This window comes from Chlorocebus sabaeus, chromosome 20 (assembly GCF_047675955.1).
Source record: "Chlorocebus sabaeus isolate Y175 chromosome 20, mChlSab1.0.hap1, whole genome shotgun sequence".
Taxonomy (NCBI): domain Eukaryota; kingdom Metazoa; phylum Chordata; class Mammalia; order Primates; family Cercopithecidae; genus Chlorocebus; species Chlorocebus sabaeus.
In genome coordinates this window covers 23,487,481-23,510,442 of record NC_132923.1, presented here as the reverse complement: position 1 = coordinate 23,510,442, position 22,962 = coordinate 23,487,481, and the positions used below count along the sequence as shown (strand labels likewise).

General features: G+C 42.2%; 1 protein-coding gene across 4 annotated transcripts in view; it reads left to right on the top strand.

Annotated features, from left to right (window-relative positions):
- The window catches only part of LRIG2 (leucine rich repeats and immunoglobulin like domains 2), a 196,273-nt gene that overhangs the window by 162,128 nt on the left and 11,183 nt on the right, over nt 1–22,962 (top strand). For all 4 annotated transcript variants that reach the window (XM_073008473.1, XM_037998082.2, XM_007977521.3 and 1 more), the window contains 6 exons: nt 7,723–7,886; nt 10,696–11,016; nt 12,932–13,213; nt 14,820–15,269; nt 16,720–16,869; nt 19,325–19,615. In XM_073008473.1, the coding sequence (XP_072864574.1) occupies nt 7,723–7,886; nt 10,696–11,016; nt 12,932–13,213; nt 14,820–15,269; nt 16,720–16,869; nt 19,325–19,615 (1,658 nt within the window). The remainder of the gene's footprint in view (nt 1–7,722; nt 7,887–10,695; nt 11,017–12,931; nt 13,214–14,819; nt 15,270–16,719; nt 16,870–19,324; nt 19,616–22,962) is intronic.

Below are 22,962 nucleotides of genomic sequence, written 5' to 3'. Positions count from 1 at the left end.
TTTCCGAGGTGATTTAACACTTAGGATAATTGTCAGAGAAGAGTCTCTAACCTGTTCAAACTACTAAAATGTCAAAATAGACAAGTGTGTATATGTACCCTTTTTCATTCATGAGTTTTAAAAATTGCTCTTACTGGTTTCGAGATTTCCCTAGGGGATTGGAAGTTAGTTGGGCATTGGTATTATTTATATTTATATATTTTATCTTTTTTTGGAGACAGAGTCTTGCTCTATCCCCCAGGCTGGAGTGCAGTGGTGTGATCTCGGCCCACTGCAACCTCTGCCTCCTGGGTTCAGGCGATTCTCATGCCTCAGCATCCTGAGTAGCTGGGATTACAGGTGCCTGCCACCACATCCGGCTGATTTTTGTATTTTTAATAGAGACAGGGTTTCGCCATGTTGGCCAGCTGGTCTCGAACTCCTGACGTCAGGTGATCTGTCCGCTTCAGCCTCCCAAAGTGCTGGGATTACAGGCGTGAGCCACCAGTCCTGGCCTGGTATTGTTTTTAAACTCTATTGATTCAAATATGCAGTCGGGTAAGAACCACTAGACAATAGAAATTCTTTTGCCTTGCCTGGGAAGCTACTCAAAGGATACTCTGTGGAGCAGAACTGGTTGATGACAAGATAAGGATAGAAATGCAGCTGGGCGCGGTGGCTCAAGCCTGTAATCCCAGCACTTTGGGAGGCCGAGACAGGCGGATCATGAGGTCAGGAGATCGAGACCATCCTGGCTAACACGGTGAAACCCTGTCTCTACTAAAAAATACAAAAAAACAAAAACTAGCCAGGCAAGGTGGCGGCCGCCTGTAGTCCCAGCTACTCGGGAGGCTGAGGCAGGAGAATGGCGTAAACCCGGGAGGCGGAGCTTGCAGTGAGCTGAGATCAGGCCACTGCACTCCAGCCCGGGTGACAGAGCGAGACTCCATCTCAAAAAAAAAAAAAAAAAGATAGAAATGCAGAATAAGCATTTAGAAACTTTTAGAACAATTTGACATTACTGTGACACTTTTGTTGTAGTTAAAGTATTGGTCTGCAGTAGATTGGCAGTTTAAAAGACTGGTCCTTACCATGGATAATTTGAGATGCACTGGAAATGTGTGAGTTTTCAAACTGCGTAGGTTCAAATCCTTACTCCATTCCTTACAACTGTGTGACAGTGGGCCAACTGTTAGTCTAAGACTCAGTTTCTGTTCCCAGAATGGGGATAGCACCTCCCTCAGGGTTATGTGAAGATAAAGTGAGATAACTTGTTTACTCAAATATTTATTCATTATCTGCTATGTAGGATACTGTTCTGGATGATGAAAACAGTAGTGAACAAGACAGAGTCTCTGTGCTCATAGCATATTACAGTAAATCCTAGTGAGGAAGATAAATAATATACCAGTAGATATATAATATCTCATCAGGTAACAACTGAAGAAAAATAAAACTAGGTCAAAGGTATGGAGAGTGATGGGGATTGCTATTTTAGATAAAGTAGTGAGGGGAAACTCTTTTGAAGATACAGCATTTGAACCACGACCTTAATGAAATGGCAAACCATGTGAACACTGGGTGAATGGCTTCCCAGGCACAAGGAATAGGAAGTAAAATGAGTTTAGAGAGTTAAGCAGAGTAGAATAATTAAATATGTACAGTTTTTTGATATTAATCATCTTATTTCTCATTAGTCGTACTCTTCATTTGTTCCAGTATTTTTTTTTTTTTTACATTAATTAATTTTTTTTTGAGGTGGAATCTCACTCTTGCCCAGGCAGGAGTCCAATTGTGCCATTGCGGCTCACTGCAACCTCCGCCTCCCAGGTTGAAGTGATTCTCCTGCCTCAGCCTCCTGAGTAGCTGGGACTACAGGTGTATGCCGCCACGCCCGGCTAATTTTTTTTTTTTTTTTTAGTAGAGACGGGGTTTCACTGTGTTAACCAGGATGGTCTCGATCTCCTGACCTCGTGATCCCCCGCCTCAGCCTCCCAAAGTGCTGGGATTACAGGTGTGAGCCACGGCATGTAGCCTGTCAAGATATTTTTCTTTTATCCCAAACTGCTTTGTTCTAACTTACCTTTTTTGTTGTTCTTGAAAAGCATATCGAATTTACAGTTTTATTAGGTCCAACAATAAAATTATGCTCATATTTTTCTTTTTAAAGAGACAGGAGGCAGATCATAATAGACCATGAGGAATTAAGATTTTTGCTTTTTGGAACGTACTAGGAAACGAGGGTTTTGAGAAAATGCTCAGCAGAGCTTGGCACAGAGTAGAAGTCGAGTAATGTTAACAATAAAGACTAAAATTAAAATGTTATGAAAATCATCATTAGTTATTTTCTGCCAGATTCTTAAAGTAGATATTTTGATCTGTTGAGATATTTTGAGTTATTTCTCATAGGCTTAGTTTAATTATAAGTTGCGACTTACTACAAATTAGTATACCCCCCGCCTTTTTTTTTTTTTTTTTTTTTTTGGTCAGTGATAACCTGAGGGCCAGCAAGAAAGTTTTAAATGTTAGGAGAACTCAATTTAACGTAAAATTTAAACAGTAGGTGAAAGCAAATATTGCAGTCGCAATCTTCAGAGAGTCATTTAATAATTTGGGAGTCGTGACAAAGATTCTTTGGTTAACCAACCTTTAGGCAAGCAAGCCCTTAAACCTTCTCCTAGGCCTAGCTGTGTAAAATCCAATTTTAGCACGAACATTGTAAAACCAGTTTAGCAAGAACTCTTCCGCAATGTAGACCATTCCCAGGTGATGTCTGATTACCCTGGCTTGTCTTCAGCAAGAATCCTTTTAGGGTTTAGCCAGAGTCTCCCTTTCTCTGGATGTTATTTTTTAGTAATTTCACATTCACTGAATGGGATGAAAGCAAACCCACCTTGCTCCTTGGCTATACTTGCCCTTGCTGTTTCCCTACTGTCTCTCCCTCACTGAGTTGAGCCCAGTCTCTCTCCCCAACTGCAACATCACATTGCCATGGTTCCTATATCTATTGAGATGATCCTGAATAACGTCTACCTTACCATGCTTTAACAAGTATCACTGAGTAATTTTTCATTTAACAGTTATGGTGCTGTGACTCCGATAGGATCAGATTCATCATTGGACCCCCAGACCTCTCACCCAGGACCCCAAGTGTGCACCTTTGAAGCCATTGTCTTCACTCCTGACTGATAGATCGGGGATCCAATGGTGAGTCAGACTATGAACCATTGCTCCGGACAAACATCCGTTGAAGCTGGTAAGGAAAGATTTCGATTCTCAAGACTGTGAATATATTCTCTGGAGTTGGGCTAGAGGCCAGGCTTCTTTTGAAAGGTACCTCCTGGGCTTGAAAGTCTTCCTGGCTCTCTTTCCTAAGTGGGGTTTATTCCCTGACTCCCTGGACTAAAAGTTCTTGGAACTCTGTGAGGCTACTCTGTTCTCTGTAATGGATCCTACTCCTCCCATGGCAATTTCTCTGGCATCTGAATCCCTTCTTTTTGAGCCCCTGCTAACTCTATTGCTCCACCACTCGTTCTGTCCACCTCCTCCTTATTGAACATTTATTGGCCTCTTTGGGATACTTAGGATCTCTCCAGACCACATCCTGTAAGCTCTCTTTCTTCCCATTGCTACTGCTCCTTATTCCTCCTCTTACCACCTTTAATGTTCCCTCTGGTTCCCTTAAGCCCTTTGATAAGACTCCCTTCAAATCCATCTGTCCACCCACTGCTAGACTTTTTCCTTCCCACTCTGGACTCTTAGTCACTGGGACTGTAGGCCCCCCACCCTCCTGGGAATCTCTCAGGGGACTTAGGGACTCCCAAAAGTAATGACTTGAGGTTGAAAAGGAAAAAGAATAATTGGAAATAGACTAAATATTTTATCTACACTCAGATGGGCTTTGGAGATATCCAGACAGCCCCTAGATGTTTCTTCAGCCTCCATAAGATTACACATGGCAAAAGAAAAATCTTTTTTTTTTTTTTTTTGAGATGGAGTCTCCCTCTGTCACCTAGGCTGCAGTGCAGTGGCATGATCTTAGCTCACTGCAACCTCCGCCTTCCAGGTTCAAGCAGTTCACCTGCCTCAGCCCCCTGAAGAGCTGGGATTACAGGCGCCTACCACCACTCCTAGCTAATTTTTGTATCTTTAGAAAAGAGGAGTGACCTCGTCCAATTTATGTTTTCTTAGGTATACTGTAAGCTGGACTCATAAGACCTGGGCTCATATCCTAACTCTACTATTTATTTTATTTTATTTTATTATTATTATTTTTTAGATGGAGTCTCGCTTTGTCACCCAGGCTAGAGTGCAGTGGCATGATCTCGGCTCACTGCAGCCTCTGCCTCCCAGGTTCAAGAGATTCTCCTGCCTCAGCCTCCCAAGTAGCTGGGAATACAGGCTCATGCTACTGCGCCCAGCTAATTTTTTGTATTTTTAGTAGGGACGGGATTTCACCATCTTGGCCAGGCTGGTCTGGAACTCCTGACCTTGTGATCCACCCGCCTCGGCCTCCCAAAGTGCTGGGATTACAGGCTTGAGCCACCGCGCCCAGCCTCTACTATTTATTTTAGACATAATCCTGAATGCCCCCAAAATCTCAGTTTCCATTTCTAGAAAATGGAATTGAAAATGCCTACCTCAGCCGGGTGCGGTGGCTCACATCTGTAATCCCAGCACTTTGGGAGGCCGAGGCAGGCAGATCATGAGGTCAGGAGTTTGAGACCAGCCTGGCCAATATGGTGAAACCCTGTCTCTACTAAAAATACAAAAATTAACCAGGCATGGTGCCATGTGCCTGTAGTCCTAGCTACTCAGCTACTCAGGTGGCTTGAACCCGGGAGGTGGAGGTTGCGGTGAGCTGAGATCTCGCCACTGCACTCCAGCCTGGGTGACAGAGCAAGACTCTGTCTCAAATAAATAAATAAATAAATAAATAAATAAATAAATAAAGTATTCAGCACAGTGCCTGACCACAGACAAAACTTAATTCACAATAGCTCCCTTCACTTCTGTTTCTTTTGTTTCTTTCCATTCTTCATATACTAACCAAACCCTGACCACAAGTACTTAACAGAGTATAAGGTATTCTCTCAACAAGTGTGTGGATAGATTATACTAAAATATTTCCAGTGGTTTTCTTTGAGTAGTGAGGATTTGGGGGGCTTTCTCTCCCTCTTGGTTTAGTGGTACTTTCTAATTTTCTACTACATAATTTTAATGGAAAATGTTTTAAAATTTATATGCAACTTTTTCATACACCTCTTATTATTGATGCAAAGCCTTGTGGGGAATACCAAAAAGTATAAAGAGAAGAGTTTAATAAATGTTGACCTAAAAAGTATTATAAATATGACTTTTAAAGTAACCAAAAGCTTTTAAAGTAACCAAAAGTAACCAATTGTTTACCAACAATTCTCAGTAAAAAAGTTCCATTAGATCCAGGTGTGGTGGCTCATCCCTGTAATCCCAGATACTCAGAAGGCTCAGGTGGGAGGATCCTCTGAGTCCAGGAGTTAGAGACCAGGCTGGGCAACACAGTGGGTTCTTGTCTCAAAACACAGTTGCATTAAAGTTCCTGCAATAGCAGTTTGTTCAAACCAACTGTTAGAGAAGAAATTACTCAACGAAGCTTGTTAAAGCATTATAAAAGCATAGTAATCTTTGCCAGTGCCCCCTTGTTTAATAACAATATAAGTCAACTTTGAACAATCGAACAATGTAAGTCAATTTTTTTCATTCTTAGAATTGAAACTTTGCCAGGCGTGGTGGCTCACACCTGTAATCCCAGCACCCTGGGAGGCCGAGGCAGGTGGATCATGAGGTCAAGAGATCAAGACCATCCTGGCCAACATGGTGAAACCCCATCTCTACTAAAAATACAAAAATTAGCTGGGCATGGTGGCACACACCTGTAGTCCCAGCTACTTGGGAGGCTGAGGCAGGAGAATCGCTTGAACCCGGGAGGTGGAGGTTGCAGTGAGCCAAGATTGTGCCACTGCACTCCAGCCTGGGCAACAGAACAAGACCCTGTCTCAAAAAAAAAAAAAAAAAAAAAAAAAAAAAAAAAAAAAAGTTGAAACTTCTGTGGAATCAGATCTTAGATACTTTATTCAAATATTAAACTTGATGAGGATTTTATCATGTACATAAAGCAAGTTCTCAAAATCATTTACTTTCCCTGCTTCTAAGTGGATGGGATATTTAAGGGGTCATTGAGAGAAAATACTGATTTTTCAGATATGTTTTACAGGGTTATAAACCACAAATACTTTTTCAGTGCTCTTAGTTTAGATTGCATTACACATTCCCACAGTGCTGAAGTGGTTTTTTGTTTGTTTGTTTTTGGGAGACAGAGTCTCAATCTGTTGCCCAGGCTGATGTGCAGTGGCGTGATCTCGGCTCACTGCAACTTCCGCCTCCCGGGTTCAAGCAATTCTTCTGCCTCAGCCTCCCAAGTAGCTGGGATTACAGGTGCCCACCACTATGTCCAGCTTATTTCGTATTTTTAGTGGAGACAGGGTTTCGCCATGTTGGCCAGGCTGGTCTCGAACTCTTGACCGCAGGTGATCCTCCTGCCTCTGCCTCCCAAAGTGCTAGGATTACAGGAATGAGCCACTGAGTCTGGCTTAGTGCAGAAGTGTTTTTAGTCTTCATGAAATAATTTGACAGTAATTATATGCTGTCTACAACAGAGATCTCTTGATGCTCCAATATATATAGTGTTTCCCAATACTTCCATGAGAAAAAATTTAAACCTCCAAAATTTAAAGGAAGGTACAATTAACACCATATACGCTTTATCTAGATTCACTGACTGTTAACGTTTTGCTAAATTTGTTCTGTTTCCCTCCCTCTTCCTCTCTCTCTTTTTTTTTTTTTTTTTTGAGACGGAGTCTCGCTCTGTCGCCCAGGCTGGAGTGCAGTGGCGCGATCTCAGCTCACTGCAACCTCTGCCTCCCGGGTTCACGCCATTCTCCTGCCTCAGCCTCCCGAGTAGCTGGGACTACAGGCGCCCGCCACAGCACCCGGCTAATTTTTTTGTATTTTTAGTAGAGATGGGGTTTCACTGTGTTAGCCAGGATGGTCTCGATCTCCTGACCTCATGATCCGCCTGCCTCAGCCTCCCAAAGTGCTGGGATTACAGGCGTGAGCCACCGCGCCCGGCCCTCCTCTCTCATTTTAGCTCTTGCTCTCTCTCCACGTACACACAAATATATATATATACACATACACAGGTTTTTTGCTGACCATTTAAAAGTTGCAGCCATGATGACACTTCACCTCTAAATATCTCAGCATGTATTTTTTAAGAACAAGTACATTTTCTAATGAAGACATCACCATTACCACACCCAAGGAAATTAACATTGATAAGATAATATTAACTAATACACAGTCCATACTCAAATTTCCCCAATGTTAAAAAAAAAAAAAAGTCCTTCGTAGATGGTTTTTTTCAATCAAGAATCACACATTTCATTTGATTGTAATGACTCTTTAGTCGTCTTCAGAATAGATCCCTGGCCACCCTTGTTTCCCTCTCTTTTTTTAGTGTCTTTCATGAGGTTGATACATTTAAAGAATTTTGCCAGACAGTCTCAATTGGTTTTCTCATGATTACATTTATGTTGAATGTTTTTGGCAAGAATAATGGATAGGTGTGTGGTAAGGTTTTAATACTGAAGACGTTTAGAACAAAAAGTAAAACAAAGGATGCTTTTCCTCTTTTCTTTCCTGCAGGATTCTGAACACAAGCAGTTTGCTCTGTGACTGCCATTTGAAGTGGCTACTTCAGTGGTTGATTGATAATAACTTTCAACATTCTGTGAATGTAAGCTGTGCACACCCTGAATGGCTAGCAGGGCAAAGCATCCTGAATGTGGATCTGAAAGATTTTGTCTGTGGTTTGTATTTTTGTTTTAAAATTTTATATATTACAGACTTAATAATTTTAACAGAATTAAAAAAAATAAAACCAGAATGATTTTCCACTAGCAATTTTTGTAATCATACAGTTTTAATTGCCATTAAAAATGATCACAGGCATTTTAATGAATGAAGGCTTTTCTCTTTTAGGGGGATTGTTAACCTTAGGTTAGGTATTTGGTAGTCAGATTCCTGAATCAAGCAATATGAGTTTTTTTATATGAACATTTTTAGTGGATCTTGAAAAGTGCCACCAGGTACTTTCTATTTTTTTTTTTTTTTTTTTTTTTTTAGAAGGAGTCTTGCTCTGTTCCCCAGGCTGGAGTGCAGTGGCGCGATCTCAGCTCACTGCAAGCTCCGCCTCCCGGGTTCACGCCATTCTCCTGCCTCAGCCTCCCAAGTAGCTGGGACTACAGGCGCCGCCACCTCGCCTGGCTAGTTTTTTGTATTTTTCAGTAGAGACGGGGTTTCACCGTGTTAGCCAGGATGGTCTTGATCTCCTGACCTCGTGATCCGCCCGCCTTGGCCTCCCAAAGTGCTGGGATTACAGGCGTGAGCCACCGCGCCCAGCCCCAGGTACTTTCTAAAAAGATAGCACTAGTTTAAAGTTGTCACCAGCAGCGTATGAATATACTGATTCTGTGTGTTTCATATTTTTTATGCGGTTTCATAACATTAAAGTGGCAGAGTTGTGTTTTTTCTTTGAGGGGAGAGAGAGAGTCATAGACAAGTTGTCCTGATTCTAGCACGTATACTTTCAAATACACTTTTTTTTTTTTTTTGAGATGGGGTCTTGCTGCGTCACCCAGGCTGGAGTATAGTGGTGTGATCTCGGCTCACTGCAACCTCTGCCTCCTGGGTTCAAGCGATTCTCCTGTCTCAGCCTCCTGAGTAGCTGGGATTACAGGCGTGTGCCACCATACCTGGCTAATTTTTGTATTTTTAGTAGAGACGGGGTTTTGCCGTGTTGGCCAGGCTAGTCTTGAACTCCTGACCTCAGGTGATCTCCCTGCCTCTGCATCCCAAAGTGCTGGGATTATAGGTATAAGCCACTGTGCCCAGCCAATTTCAAGTATACTTCTATATTATTCCTTCTCAATTTGGAAATTTTTCCTTTACACTTAAATTTCCTTTAGGCTGGGCATGGTGGCTCACACCTGTAATCCCAGCACTTTGGGAAGCCAAGGTGGGTGGGTCACCTGGGGTCCGGAGTTCGAGACCAGCCTGGCCAACATGGTGAAACCCTGACTCTACTAAAATACAAAAATTAGCTGAGTGTGGTGGCACACACCTGTAATCCCAGCTTCTCAGGAGGCTGAGGCAGGAAAATTGCTTGAACCAAGTTGGAGGTTGCAGTGAGGCAAGATTGTGCCACTGCATTCCAGCCTGGGCGACAGAGTGAGACTTTGTCTGAAAAAAAAAATTTTTTTTCTTTAAAGTGGAATGACTGATTCTTAGCTTTACATAGGAGACCTTTTAGCTCAGTGTATCTATGTTGCATATCCCTAGAGTATCTCTGATCATTTGAGTACCTATATATATTGCCAAATCTGTTTTCACAGTGTACTTAAAGATGGTTGGAACAGAACACACACTTGGAAGTTCGGGCCCACAAAATACATCCATTGTTTTTACAAATTTTAAAGAAGAGAACAGAATCTAGTAAAGGTTAAATTCTGCTGACATTGCCACACAATCCCTTTTTACTTAGTTTTAAATATAGACATACTATATATTTTTTCCTCCCCTTCCACTTACTGCTTTTATGGCACAATGAAATGTTATCCAGTGGAGATACTGGTTAAGATTTATATACCTGCTTCTCTCAGTCAGTCCAATAACATTATTAATTATGAATCTATATTTTATTAGCTAGTCCTAAGCCAATCTTCAGTTGGACATTTGACCTATTTGGATTTTTTTCACTGCTTTAGGTGAAACCTGTGCACATACAAAATGCTTTCAAATAATTTGTTTTATTAGGTATTCTCTGTGAAATATAAATCATTCATAAGCTCCCCATTTTATATTGGCACAGAAAGAATAATGGTTTTTTTTATATATATATATATATATATTTTTTTTTTTTTTTTGAGACAGAGTCTCACTCTTTTGCCCAGGCTGGAGTGAAGTGGCGTGATCTCGGCTTGCCTCCCCACCCTGGGTTCAAGTGATTCTCCTTCAGCCTCTCAAGTAGCTGGGATTACAGGCGCCTGCCACCTCGCCCGGGTAATTTTTGTGTTTTTAGAAGAGATGGGGTTTCGCCATGTTGGCCAGGCTGGTCTCGAACTCCTGACCTCAGGTGATCCACCCACTTTGACCTCCGAAAGTGCTAGGATTACCGGCATGAGCCACTGCTCCTGGCCATATACACGTTTATCTATCACATACATATATACAAGGGGTAATAGTAGTAGAACTTGTCCTGAAACCCTAATATAAGGTTTCTGTTTTTCCCCAATAAGTGATAATGCTTGAGAAATACATTCCGAGCACACAGTTGACAGTAAGGGCTAGTAGAAAAGTGCTGGATCCTGAAGTCAGGAAACCTGAGTTCCAGTCCAGGCTCTGCCACTGACTTGACATGTCTTTGAGCAAGTCATTTGAATTTTCTGGGCCTCATTTCCCCCATCTTTAACCAAGGGAATTGGACTCTAGCTCTGTGGTCTCTTTAAACTTTAATATGCCACTTTGTAAACAGAACACACAAATTTATAGTATTTGTTTTAAAATTTAAAGCAAAAATATATAACTGACTTGGCTGCGGATGCATTTTTTTCCCCTTAGATGATTTTCTTAAGCCACAGATAAGGACACATCCTGAAACCATAATTGCTCTAAGAGGCATGAATGTGACTCTGACGTGCACTGCAGTGAGCAGCAGTGATTCACCCATGTCCACTGTGTGGCGCAAAGACAGTGAAATCCTGTATGACGTGGATATTGAGAATTTTGTTCGTTATCGGCAGCAAGCTGGAGAAGCTCTGGAATATACTAGTATCTTACATCTTTTCAATGTGAATTTCACAGATGAAGGAAAATATCAGTGTATTGTTACTAATCACTTTGGTTCTAATTATTCTCAGAAAGCCAAACTGACTGTAAATGGTAAGGAATTATGCTCCTTGATTATTTTTTAGTTTAGAAGGATTTTTCATGTTCTGTTTTGAATCACTTGAGAGAATTAGGCTAAACCTGACATTTAAGCAGGACTCTTACTGTCTTTTGAGTTGTGATAACGTGTCAAGTGGGTGGGATTTTTGGATTAGTCAGTCTGCCCACTTATGGTCTCTAACTGGTCTTTGGTTGAAGGGTAAATGCTGTGGCCCTAAGAGATAAGCTGTTTTCACTGCTGTTTATGCTTTTGAAGACATTCTCAGTTTTCATTCCAGAACCATAAATCTCTCTTGATAACTATAAAATTTATTCCAGATGGGCCTTATAATAACTGGGAATATCTGGGACATTTTTGGGTCTAATGGTCATTATCATTGTCTAAATGTAGTTACACAGGATCATTTGTGTGTTTGTGTGTGTGTGTGTGTATTTTTATTTATTTATTTAAATTTCTCTTTTTTTTTTTTTTTTGAGATGGAGTCTCATCTCACTCTGTCACCCAGGATGGAGTGCAGTGGCATGATCTCAGCTCACTGCAACTTCTGCCTCCCAGGTTCAAGTGATTCTCCTGTCTCCTGTAATTCCGAGTAGCTGGAATTACAGATGTGCGCCACCAGGCCCACCTAAATTTTGTATTTTTAGTAGAGACGAGGTTTCACCATTTTGGCCAGGTTGGTTTCAAACTCCTGAGCACAAGCGATCCATCTGCCTTGGCCTCCCAAAGTATTGGGATTACAGGTGTAAGCCACTGCACCCAGCCTTATTTCAGTACCTTTTGGGGGTACAAGTGAGTTTTTTCCCCATGGATTATAGTGGTGCATTCAGAGAATTTAGTGCACCCATCACCGAGTAGCATACACTGTATCTAATGTGTAGTTTTTTATCCCTAGCCCCCGCTCACCCTCTCCATTCTGAATCTCTAAAGTCCATGATACCACTCTGTATGCCTTTGTGTACTCATACTTAGCTCCCACTTATAAGTAAGAACATACGGTGTTTGGTTTTCCACTCCGCACAGGATCATTTTAAAAATGAATACTCTTCTTTCCTGCAAAAGCTTCTCAAAAATAGCTTGATTTATCTATTGCGTATCAAATTGAATAACTACAACATTTTAGGCTTTGTGCAACCAAAAGATGTACTTATGTTTCGCTTCTGTTTTTTAATGATACTTTTGAAGGCATAAGTTTTTTTTAGCATGCAGTTTCCTTGATAGCTTTGTAGATGTTGGTTTGGGCAACATCTTTTGTTTTTGAGATGGAGTCTCACTTTGTCACCCAGGCTGGAGTGCAGTGGTGTGATCTTGGCTCACTGCAACTTTCACCTGCTGGTTTCAAGTGATTCTCCTGCCTCAGCCTCCCAGGGAAGCATCATTTAGCTTTATAAGTGAGGGAATCATGGTAAATATCAGGTTCTAAAATAGGAAGTTCAAGAAGGTTTGTGGCCTTCTGCTTTCCCTAGTTCCAGCTGATGATTAAGTGTATCATGCATCCTAGAAGACACAGTTATCAGTGTGCTCCAAATACTCTGAGGTTCTGGAAGAAGAGATGGCCTCAAAACCATATTCACTCTTGGCTGGGTGCTGTGGCTCAGGCTTGTAGTCCCAGCAATTTGGGAGGCCAAGGTGGGAGGATAGCTTGAGGCCAGGAATTTGAAGCTGCAGTGAGCTATGATTGCGCCACTGTACTCCCACCTGGATGGCAGAGCAAGACCCTATCTCTAAAGTTTTTGTTTTTTTTTTTAAATTTATAAAACTATATTCACTCTCAATCAGAGAGCTTGTCTTCACAAAGAAATGGAACATTACGGGGTGTTTTGCGTACTAGACTCTTTCATGCCTATTTGTATACATATATGTGTCTTTGTTCCCCTGCCCACTTTTTCTTGGTGGTCTTTCTGGAAACAGAGATGCCATCTTTTCTGAAAACGCCAATGGATCTGACTATTCGCACTGGTGCCATGGCCAGATTAGAATGTGCTGCAGAGGGACACCCTGCACCTCAGATTTCCTGGCAGAAAGATGGTGGTACTGACTTCCCTGCGGCTCGAGAAAGACGCATGCACGTCATGCCCGAAGATGACGTCTTCTTTATTGCCAACGTGAAAATAGAAGATATGGGAATCTATAGCTGCATGGCACAAAATATAGCAGGAGGTCTCTCAGCAAATGCTTCCCTAACAGTGTTAGGTACGTTTACTGTTTCATGGGTCCCTGCTTTTTTTGGAGTCTTTGGGAGCTACTCTTGGTCTTAACAAGCAAGAAAAATAAGTTTGAGATTACCTCTCTGATTCTTAGATCTTTATCTTATTTCACAATTTTATGCGGGGTTATGTCAGTCTAGGAATTAGTAGGTCAGATAACTGAAATGTGGGAAAATACATAGGGCAAAATTAGGTAGGCATCCTTATCACAATAATTGAAAGTTCAAATTCCTTTATCAACTTACTTTTTCAAGTCCCTCACTGTAAGGTTTCTATTACATGTAGGTGTGTTTACTATTCAGTGAGTTTGCATTGAGAGTTCCACTGTTCTCTTAGGAGTATCCCAGCCATTTAATGCTGCTTCACTTATTGCTTGATAGGAACCTAAGACTAACTGTTTGCTCCTAGTTCATTTTCAAAAAAAATTAAACAAACAAATAAAAAATGTATTTTCTAGTTAGAGTGTCTGCTTTCCTTTTCAGTGTGTTCTTCTTAACCCTATTTCTGGTAAAATGCCTTTTTTCCTAAACATTTCTCCTGGCTAGCCTAGGTTTTTTGTTGTTGTTATTGTTTGTTTTGTTTTTTCTTCCTTGTTATAATACTTTTCTTCATGGAACTCAAATCCAAGGTAAATTCTACTTTCCAGTTCTGTATTTTCCTAGATGTCAGTTATTATTATTATTATTAAGTTTGTTGGTTTGTGTTACTTGTATAACCAGAAAAATAAGAAGCTATTTATTTATTTATTTATTTATTTTGAGATGGAATCTCACTCTGTCGCCCAGACTGGAATGCAGTGGTGTGATCTCGGCTCAGAGCAACCTCCACTTCCCGGGTTCAAGCGATTCTCCTGTCTCAGCCTCCTAAGTAGCTGGGACTACAGGCACATACCACTGCGTCCAGCTAGTTTTTGTATTTTTTTTAAGAGATGGGGTTTCACCATGTTGGTCAGGCTGGTCTTGAACTCCTGATCTCGTGATCTGCCCACCTCAGCCTTAGAAAATAAGTCATTTATTGTTTTAGCATGTTAAGATATACAGAAAATGAGGAAAAGGGGAGGAAAGTCACTGAGACACTGAGGGATTTTAGCATATTCTAGACTTTCCCCTCTCACTTTTATGTAGTTAAATATACCTACATTTTTTTCATTTAATATTGTACCACAAGTTACCTTGTTATTAAAGTCTTTGTAAAATATCATGTGACTATACTATAATTTAATCATTTTTCTGCTAGGTTTTAAAATATTTTTATTCTTTAAAATTACAAATTTTGTAGTAAACATCTTTGCATATAAATCTTTGAATTTCATTTTTTTTTAAGTTATTTATTTTTAACGGGTCACCCCTGCTCACCTCCTCCAGCTATTGCAGCTGCCCTGAATTTCTTATTTAGGATAGCTTGCCTAAGCTGGAATTACTGAGAAACGATTGAGGCTTTTTTCAGGATTTTGTTCTGAAACATTAACTTCTAATCCTCCTATGAGTATATAAAATTACTCATTTTATTATACCCTCATTGATCTAATTCAGTAGGAATTAGGGAATAAAACTGCCTAACTTTTCATTTTTTTTTTAATGTTTTCCTGTTAGAGACACCCTCATTTATTAGACCCCTGGAGGATAAGACAGTAACCCGAGGTGAAACTGCGGTGTTACAGTGCATAGCTGGAGGGAGTCCTGCACCTCGTCTCAACTGGACTAAAGATGATGGGCCTTTGCTGGTGACAGAACGACATTTCTTTGCTGCAGCCAATCAGCTTCTCATCATTGTAGATGCTGGGCTAGAAGATGCTGGGAAATATACCTGCATTATGTCTAACACCCTTGGGACAGAACGTGGCCACATTTACCTAAATGTCATGTCATCCCCCAATTGTGACTCTTCCCAGAGTAGCACTGGGCATGAAGATGATGGCTGGACTACAGTTGGCATTGTCATCATTGTTGTGGTCTGCTGTGTTGTTGGCACTTCTTTGATCTGGGTCATTGTTATTTACCACATGAGAAGGAAAAATGAAGACTATAGTATCACAAACACAGGTAAGTAGTACCCACATTACACCTATGGCTTGTACTTGAGTCAAGAATGTAGTATAGGATTAATTGTACAGTATAAAAAACAGAGCTGGTCATAGTAGCACATGCCTGTAGTCCCAGCTACTCAGGAGGATGAGGTGAGAGGACTGCTTGAGCCCAGGAGTTCAAGGCCCATCTGGGCAACATAGCGAGACCTCATCTTCCCCTCAAAAAACTGAAGAGCTGTGATACATTACCTGATATGTGATGGAAGGGAGTTTTTGTTGTTAAAATGTTCATCTTCTTTGATATAACAGAACCTCTTTGAGGAAAGAATTTTGTTTGTTTATTTGAGATAGGTTGTTACTCTAATGCCCAGGTCAGAGTGTATACGGCTCACTGCAGCATTGACTTCCCAGGCTCAGGTGATTCTCCCATCTTGGCCTTCTGAGAAGCGGAGACTATAGGCATGTGCCACCGCACCTAATTTTTTATATTGTTAGTAGAGTCAGGTTTTGCCATGTTGCCCAAGCTGGTCTCGAACTCCTGGGCTCAAGCAGTTTGTCTGCCTTGGCCTCTCAAAGTGCTGGGATTATAGGCATGAGCCACTACGTCTGACCAATTTTAAGAATTTGTAAATACTTTTTTTTTTTTTTTTTTTGAGATGGAGTCTCACTCTGTTGCCAGGCTGGAGTGCAGTGGCATGATCTCGGCTCAATGCAACTTCCACTTCTCGGGTTCAAGCGATTCTCCTGACTCAGCCTTCCAAGTAGCTGGGACTACAGGCGTGTGCCACCATGCCCAGCTAATTTTTGTGTTTTTAGTTGAGACGGGGTTTCACCATGTTGACCAGGATGATCTCAATCTTTTGACCTTATGATCTGCCCGCCTTGGCCTCCCAGAGGGCTGGGATTACAGGCGTGAGCAACCATGCCTGGCCAAACTTGACTCTTAAAAATGCATTACAGATGCATTCTCTTTAATGGCAAAGGCTCCTTTTCATCATAATTTTGCTGTAAAGAAGAATGGATCCCTTGCGATTGAGATCAGTCTCTCTTTTTTTTCCCTTGAATATCAAACTGGATTGTTGAGGTCAGTCTTTTACACCTCTCACCCTGAAATCCTGCAAGAAAAGAAATCTAGTCAGATAGATTATGAAAGTGTGGCAGTAGAAAAGAAATCTAGTCAGATAGATTATGAAAGTGTGGCAGTAGAAAAGAAATCTAGTCAGATAGATTATGAAAGTGTGGCAGTAGATAAGATTTCAACCTTTAGGTTTTGTTTCTTTTGGTGAAACTTTGAGAAGAATTCTAGTGAGAAATAGTTTTAGGGGAAGTACCAAGAGCTGTCGGGGTCCTAGGTACATACAGTTTTTCTTGCTAATAGTATCCAAGTGGAACACATTTGCAAAACAGTCTTCTGAGTGTTGACTTCAACTGCCTACCTTTGAGAGTTAAAAATGTCTCTTTTGCAGAGGAGCTCAATCTGCCTGCAGACATTCCCAGCTACTTGTCTTCCCAAGGAACGCTGTCTGAGCCACAGGAAGGCTACAGCAACTCTGAGGCAGGCAGTCACCAGCAACTTATGCCTCCTGCCAATGGATATATACACAAAGGCACTGATGGTAATGACTCTGTTGTTTATGGTTACAATTTCAGCCTCATCTATTGAGTTTATTTTTCAGTGTGTAGTTTCTCCATTAATCTGAAGCAATATTTTAAAGTAAGATACCTAATGAAAGCATTTAGCCACATGCAAAATAGGATGAAAATTGACTGAAGTCTTAACAGGATAAGAAAATCATCTTACAGAGTGGAGAAACACATTAAACAAGAGATTAGAGTACACAGCAGAGGCTCCCAAACTTGTGTAATTATAGGAAAGGGATGTTCTGGAAACTTTTTTCAGGTATCTCTTTCTTACCCTTTTCAGGCGGGGGCATCCTTCAGACCACATCCAAGGAAAGCTGGTTTCTCTTCCTGACAGGTAGACATTCAGTAAAGTTTAAAGGGTATCTAAGAGCCAGGCATGGTGGCACGCCTGTAGTCCCATCTATCCATGAGGCTGAAGCAGAAGGATCGCTTGAGGCCAGGAGTTTGAGACTATATCATGCTGTGAGCACACCAATGAATAGCCACTGTACCCTAGCCTGGACAACACAGCAAGACTCCCTACCTCTAAAAAAATCAACAAAGGGTAGCATTGGTTCTCAGCATATATCAGAGAGATGTAAAGAGTTCTCTAATTAAATGAACCTACATCCCAACATGTAGAGATGCGTACCCATACACAGAGCTCTTCTCCCTCCACCCTTTTCATACCCTCACTCCCATAGGGAGTGACAGAACTGAATGAATTAAGGGACAGAAGAATTGGGTTTGACTGATACTTCTTCCTTTTTCCAGCTCTGTAACCATGAACTAGTTACTTAAGATCTGAACTTTACTTTTCTAATTTTTAAACAAAGAAACAATAGTTTGTAAAGCACTTCCCCCAAGATTCTCACAGATCTTTTCAACAAATCTTTGTGGTACTTCAAATACTATACAAATGAAAGATATATTCCATTTCTTCAGATACTTTTTTAGACTGAGTGTCAACAGAACTTTATCTAATTGATAAATGGGATTTTATTTTGGCTTTTCATGAAAAATATAGTAGTTCTGACTCTTTTCTTGTTTCTGAGAAAGAGTCTTACTCTGTCACCGAGGCCAGATGCAGTGGCACAATCTCAGCTCACTGCAACCTCCACCTCACAGGTTCAAGCAATTCCTCTGCCTTAGCCTCCCGAGTAGCTGGGATTACAGGTGCGTGCCACCATACCCGGCTAATTTTTGTATTTTTAGTAGAGACAGGTTTCACCACATTGGTCAGGCTGGTCTTGAACTCCTGACCTTGTGATCTGCCTGCCTTGGCCTCCCAAAGTGCTGGGATTACAGGCGTGAGCCACCGTATGTCGCCAGCATTTCTGACTTTTAAAAGAATACTTAAAAGTCTATTCTTTGAAATATGTGGGAAATAACACTGCTTTCTGGGTTAAACTAAATTACTTTTCACTCTCTTCCAGTTCTAACATTCTGTTGCGTGATTTTGTTTGTTTTTTTGAGACAGAGTTTCATTCTTGTCACCCAGGCTGGAGTGCAATGGCGCCATCTCAGCTCACTGTAACTTTTGCCTCCCAGGTTCAAGTGATTCTCCTGTCTTAGCCTGCCGAGTAGCTGGGATTACAGGCACCCACCACCACGCCCAGCTAATTTTGTATTTTTAGTAGAGACAGGGTTTCACCATGTTGGCCAGGCTGGTCTCAAACTGCGGACCTCAGGTGATCCACCTGCCTCGGCCTCCCAAAGTGTTGGGATTACAGGTGTGAGCCAGTGCTCCTAGCCTGTTGCATGATTTTGAATAAGTGACTCACTCTATTTCTCACTCTCTCTTCTCTCCTTCATCATTCAGTTTTCAAAGCACATAATAATCCAGGGAGTTCATTATTAAACCTATACTTCTGTCAACCATGTACTTGTCAGGCAGGACTCCTCATTGTCAGAAGCTTTCTCTAGGGATGCTTGTAGCAATTGGTGTTACTTAACCTCTTGACTCATGAAAGTAACATGGTTTTTCATGAAGTGAAGTCATCATAACTCCTTATTCTCTGACTTAGTTTGCTTAAGCCAAGCATGTGTCTTGTTGCACAGTACCAGCCTTATCTTGCTCCCTTGATTTGGGCATGATCTATCCATCCACGATAGAGATGTTTCAGTGTAGTTTTCAAGAGCATGGGCTCTGGAGCCAGAATGGCTGTTTCTGCTCCTCACTCTGGCAGTATGACTTTGGTTAAGTTACTTAACTTCTCTGTGCTATAGTTTACCCTGTCTGTAAAGTGGGGATAATAATAATACCTACCTCATAAGGATGTTGTGAGGATTAATGAATCAATTCACAGAAAGGGCTTGAAACTTCACCTACTTTATAAATTAAGTGCTCAATACATGCTAGCAATGATGATGACAACCGCTGAAGAAAACTGATGATTGGCAAAAAATAATTCCTTACCAGAAAGATATTTATTTTCTTGTTATTAGGTGGCACTGGTACCCGGGTGATTTGCTCAGATTGTTATGACAATGCCAACATCTACTCCAGGACCCGAGAATACTGTCCATACACCTATATTGCTGAGGAGGATGTTCTTGATCAGACACTGTCGAGCCTCATGGTCCAGATGCCTAAAGAGACATATTTAGCTCATCTTCCCCAGGATACTACTGCCCTAGAGAGCCTGATATCGTCAGCTGACGGAGAGCCATCTGCCTTTCCCACCAACCATGAGAGGATAAGTGAGAAGAAACTTCCGTCCACACCGATGAGTGGTGGTAAGGGATGCATTTTTGTTGTTATTTTGTTTTTACTTTCGTCTAATTGACTCTTCCTTCTGTCATATAGGTAGTGCTCTCATTTGACAGGAAGCAAACGGATTGGTATATAGGAGTAACTGGCCATTGTTAAATGGTGTAAACTATAGCCAGAGATTTCTACATACTAGAGTTACAAAGAAGTCTTCATCTATAGGATGGAAACAACTTTTGTGGGGGTAACAAGATCACACTACTAAAAATTGAGAGACCACACACAAAAACGTTTCATACAGGATATTTATTTATTTGAGACAGAGTCTCGCTGTGTTGCCCAGGTTGGAATGTAGTGGCGCAATCCCAGCTCACTCCAACCTCTGCCTCCCGGTTCAAGCAATTCTCGTACCTCAGCCTCCCAAGAAGCTGGGACTACAGGTGTGCACCACCACACCCAGCTAATTTTCGTATTTTTAGTAGAGATGGGGTTTAACATGTTGGCCAGGCTGGTCATGATCTCCTGACCTCATGTGATTTGCCTGCCTTGGCCTCCCAAAGTGCTGGGATTACCGGTGTGAGCCACCACACCCGGTATCATATAGGGTATTAATTTTTCTCCCATCTTTATTTAAATAAAGAATAAAATATGGGGGGCTGGGCACAGTGGCTCACACCTGTAATTTTAGCATTTGGGGAGGCCAAAGCGGGTGGATCATTTGAGGTCAGGAGTTTGAGACAAGCCTGGCCAACATAGTGAAACCCCGTCTCTACTAAAAATACAAAAATTAGCCAGGTGTGGTGGCGGGCGCCTGTAATCCCACCTACTCAGGAGGCTGAGGCATGAGAATTACTTAAGCTCAAGAAATGGAGGTTGCAGTGAGCCGAGATCGTGCCACTGCACTCCAGCCTGGGCAACAGAGTGAGACTCTGTCTCCAAAAAATAGTAATAATAAAATTTCGGCATAATTTGGTGATGGTTTTTACTGAGAAGATTTTTTTTTTTTTTTTTTTTGGAAATGGAGGTTCACTCTTGTTTCCCAAGCTGGAGTACAATGATGCGATCTCGGCTCACCACAACCTCCGCCTCCCAGATTTAAGCAATTCTCCTGCCTCAGCCTCCCGAGTAGCTGGGATTACAGGCATGTGCTACCATGCCCAGCTAATTTTGTATTTTTAGTAGAGATGGGGTTTCTCCATGTTGCTCAGGCTGGTCTCGAACTCCAGACCTCAGGTGATCCGCCCACCTTGGCCTCCCAAAGTGCTGGGATTACAGGCATGAGCCACCGTGCCTGGCCTACTGAGAAGATTTTTTTTTAAATTTGAGATGTATTCTAGCCCTGTCGCCCAGGCTGGAGTCCAGTGGCGTGATCTCGGCTCACTGCAACCTCTGCCTCGCAGGTTCAAGCGAACATGTTTTGTTTTGTTGCTGTTCTAGTAGGTAAACATTTAATCTCAGCTTCACTTGGCGGGTGTTTTCTTCTATGAGGTACGATCAAGGTCATAAGTGAGAATGCAGTTTTGGGCTTGTGTCCCCTGTCTCACATGGCCCAGGAAAAGAAATATACATTATACTGTATAGATTAGGCATTTGATAACCACTTGGCATTTGAAACAAAACTCTTTCTAGATCATGGAGAGTAATGCTGAGCATGTCTTCCTGTCCATCCAAGCTTTTCATCAGCTTTCATCCTTCTGTCAGCCTGACATGCAGGAGCACTGGAATAGGGTAGGAGGTCCGGCTGGGTGCAGTGGCTCACTTTTGTAATCCCAGCACTTTGGGAGACCGAGGCGGGTGGATCACAAGGTCAGGAGTTCGAGACCAGCCTGGACAACATAGTGAAACCCCATCTCTACTAAAAAAATAAAAAATTAGCTGGGCATGGTGGTGGGTGCCTGTAATCCCAGCTACTTGGGAGGCTGAGGCAGGAGAATCACTTGAACCCGGGAGGCGGAGTTTGCAGTGAGCTGAGATTGAGTGATTGCACTCCAGCCTGGACATCAAGGTGAGACTCTGTCTGAAAACAACAAAAACAAAGATACGGTAGGAGGTGAGAACTACAGGTTTCCAGAGGAAGGCAAAGTATACTGTGATACTCCTGGGGATAGTTCTGGCAGGAGTGAATTATCTAACTTTTTTTTTTTTTTTTTTTTTTTTTTTTGAGGCGGAGTTTCGCTCTGTCGCCCAGGCTGGAGTGCAGTGGCCGGATCTCAGCTCACTGCAAGCTCCGCCTCCCGGGTTCACGCCATTCTCCTGCCTCAGCCTCCCGAGTAGCTGGGACTACAGGCGCCCGCCACCTCGCCCGGCTAGATTTTTGTATTTTTTAGTAGAGACGGGGTTTCACCGGGTTAGCCAGGATGGTCTTGATCTCCTGACCTCGTGATCCGCCCGTCTCGGCCTCCCAAAGTGCTGGGATTACAGGCTTGAGCCACCGCGCCCGGCCAGAGTGAATGATCTAATGTCCCACGTTCGATTATGTCCCACAGGTTACAGGATCATGCTTCTGATTTTAGTAGGACTTGGAACATTCAAGATGGTAGTGAGGGTACATGAAACTCTCTTCAGGATGAAATCTGGCCAGAGACTTATTAATTTTGCATTTACTACTTCATGTCCCACATTTTACTTCATGTCCCACATTAGATCATTTACTCCTGCCAGAACCATCTGTGAAAGTGTCTAAGATATGCTCGCTTTTTTTTTAGATACAGAGTCTCGCTCTGTCGCCCAGGCTGGAATGCAATGGCACGATCTTGGCTCACTGCAACCTCCGCCTTCCATGTTCAAGCGAGTCTCCTGTCTCAGCCTTCTAAGTAGCTGGGATTAGAGGTGCCCACCACCACACTTGGCTAATTTTTTGTATTTTTTAAAAATAGAGACAGGGTTTCACCATGTTGGCCAGGCTGGTCTTGAACTCCTGACCTCAGGTGATCCACCCACCTCAGCCTCCCAAAGTGTTGTGATTACAGGTATGAGCCACTGCACCCAGTCTCTGTTTTTTGTTTTTTTTTTTAAGATACGGAGTCTCGCTCTTTGCCCAGGCTGGAGTGCAGTGGCTGGATCTCAGCTCACTGCAAGCTCCACCTCCCAGGTTTAGGCCATTCTCCTGCCTCAGCCTCCCGAGTAGCTGGGACTACAGGCGCCCGCCACCTCGCCCGGCTAGTTTTTTGTATTTTTTAGTAGAGACGGGGTTTCACCGTGTTCGCCAGGATGGTCTTGATCTCCTGACCTCGTGATCCGCCCGTCCCGGCCTCCCAAAGTGCTGAGATTACAGGCTTGAGCCACTGCACCCGGCCTGTTGTTCTTAAGAGATTAAAGTCTTCCAAAGAGGTTACAGGTCAGAGGAAAGCACCATTTTTTTTTTTTTTTTTTT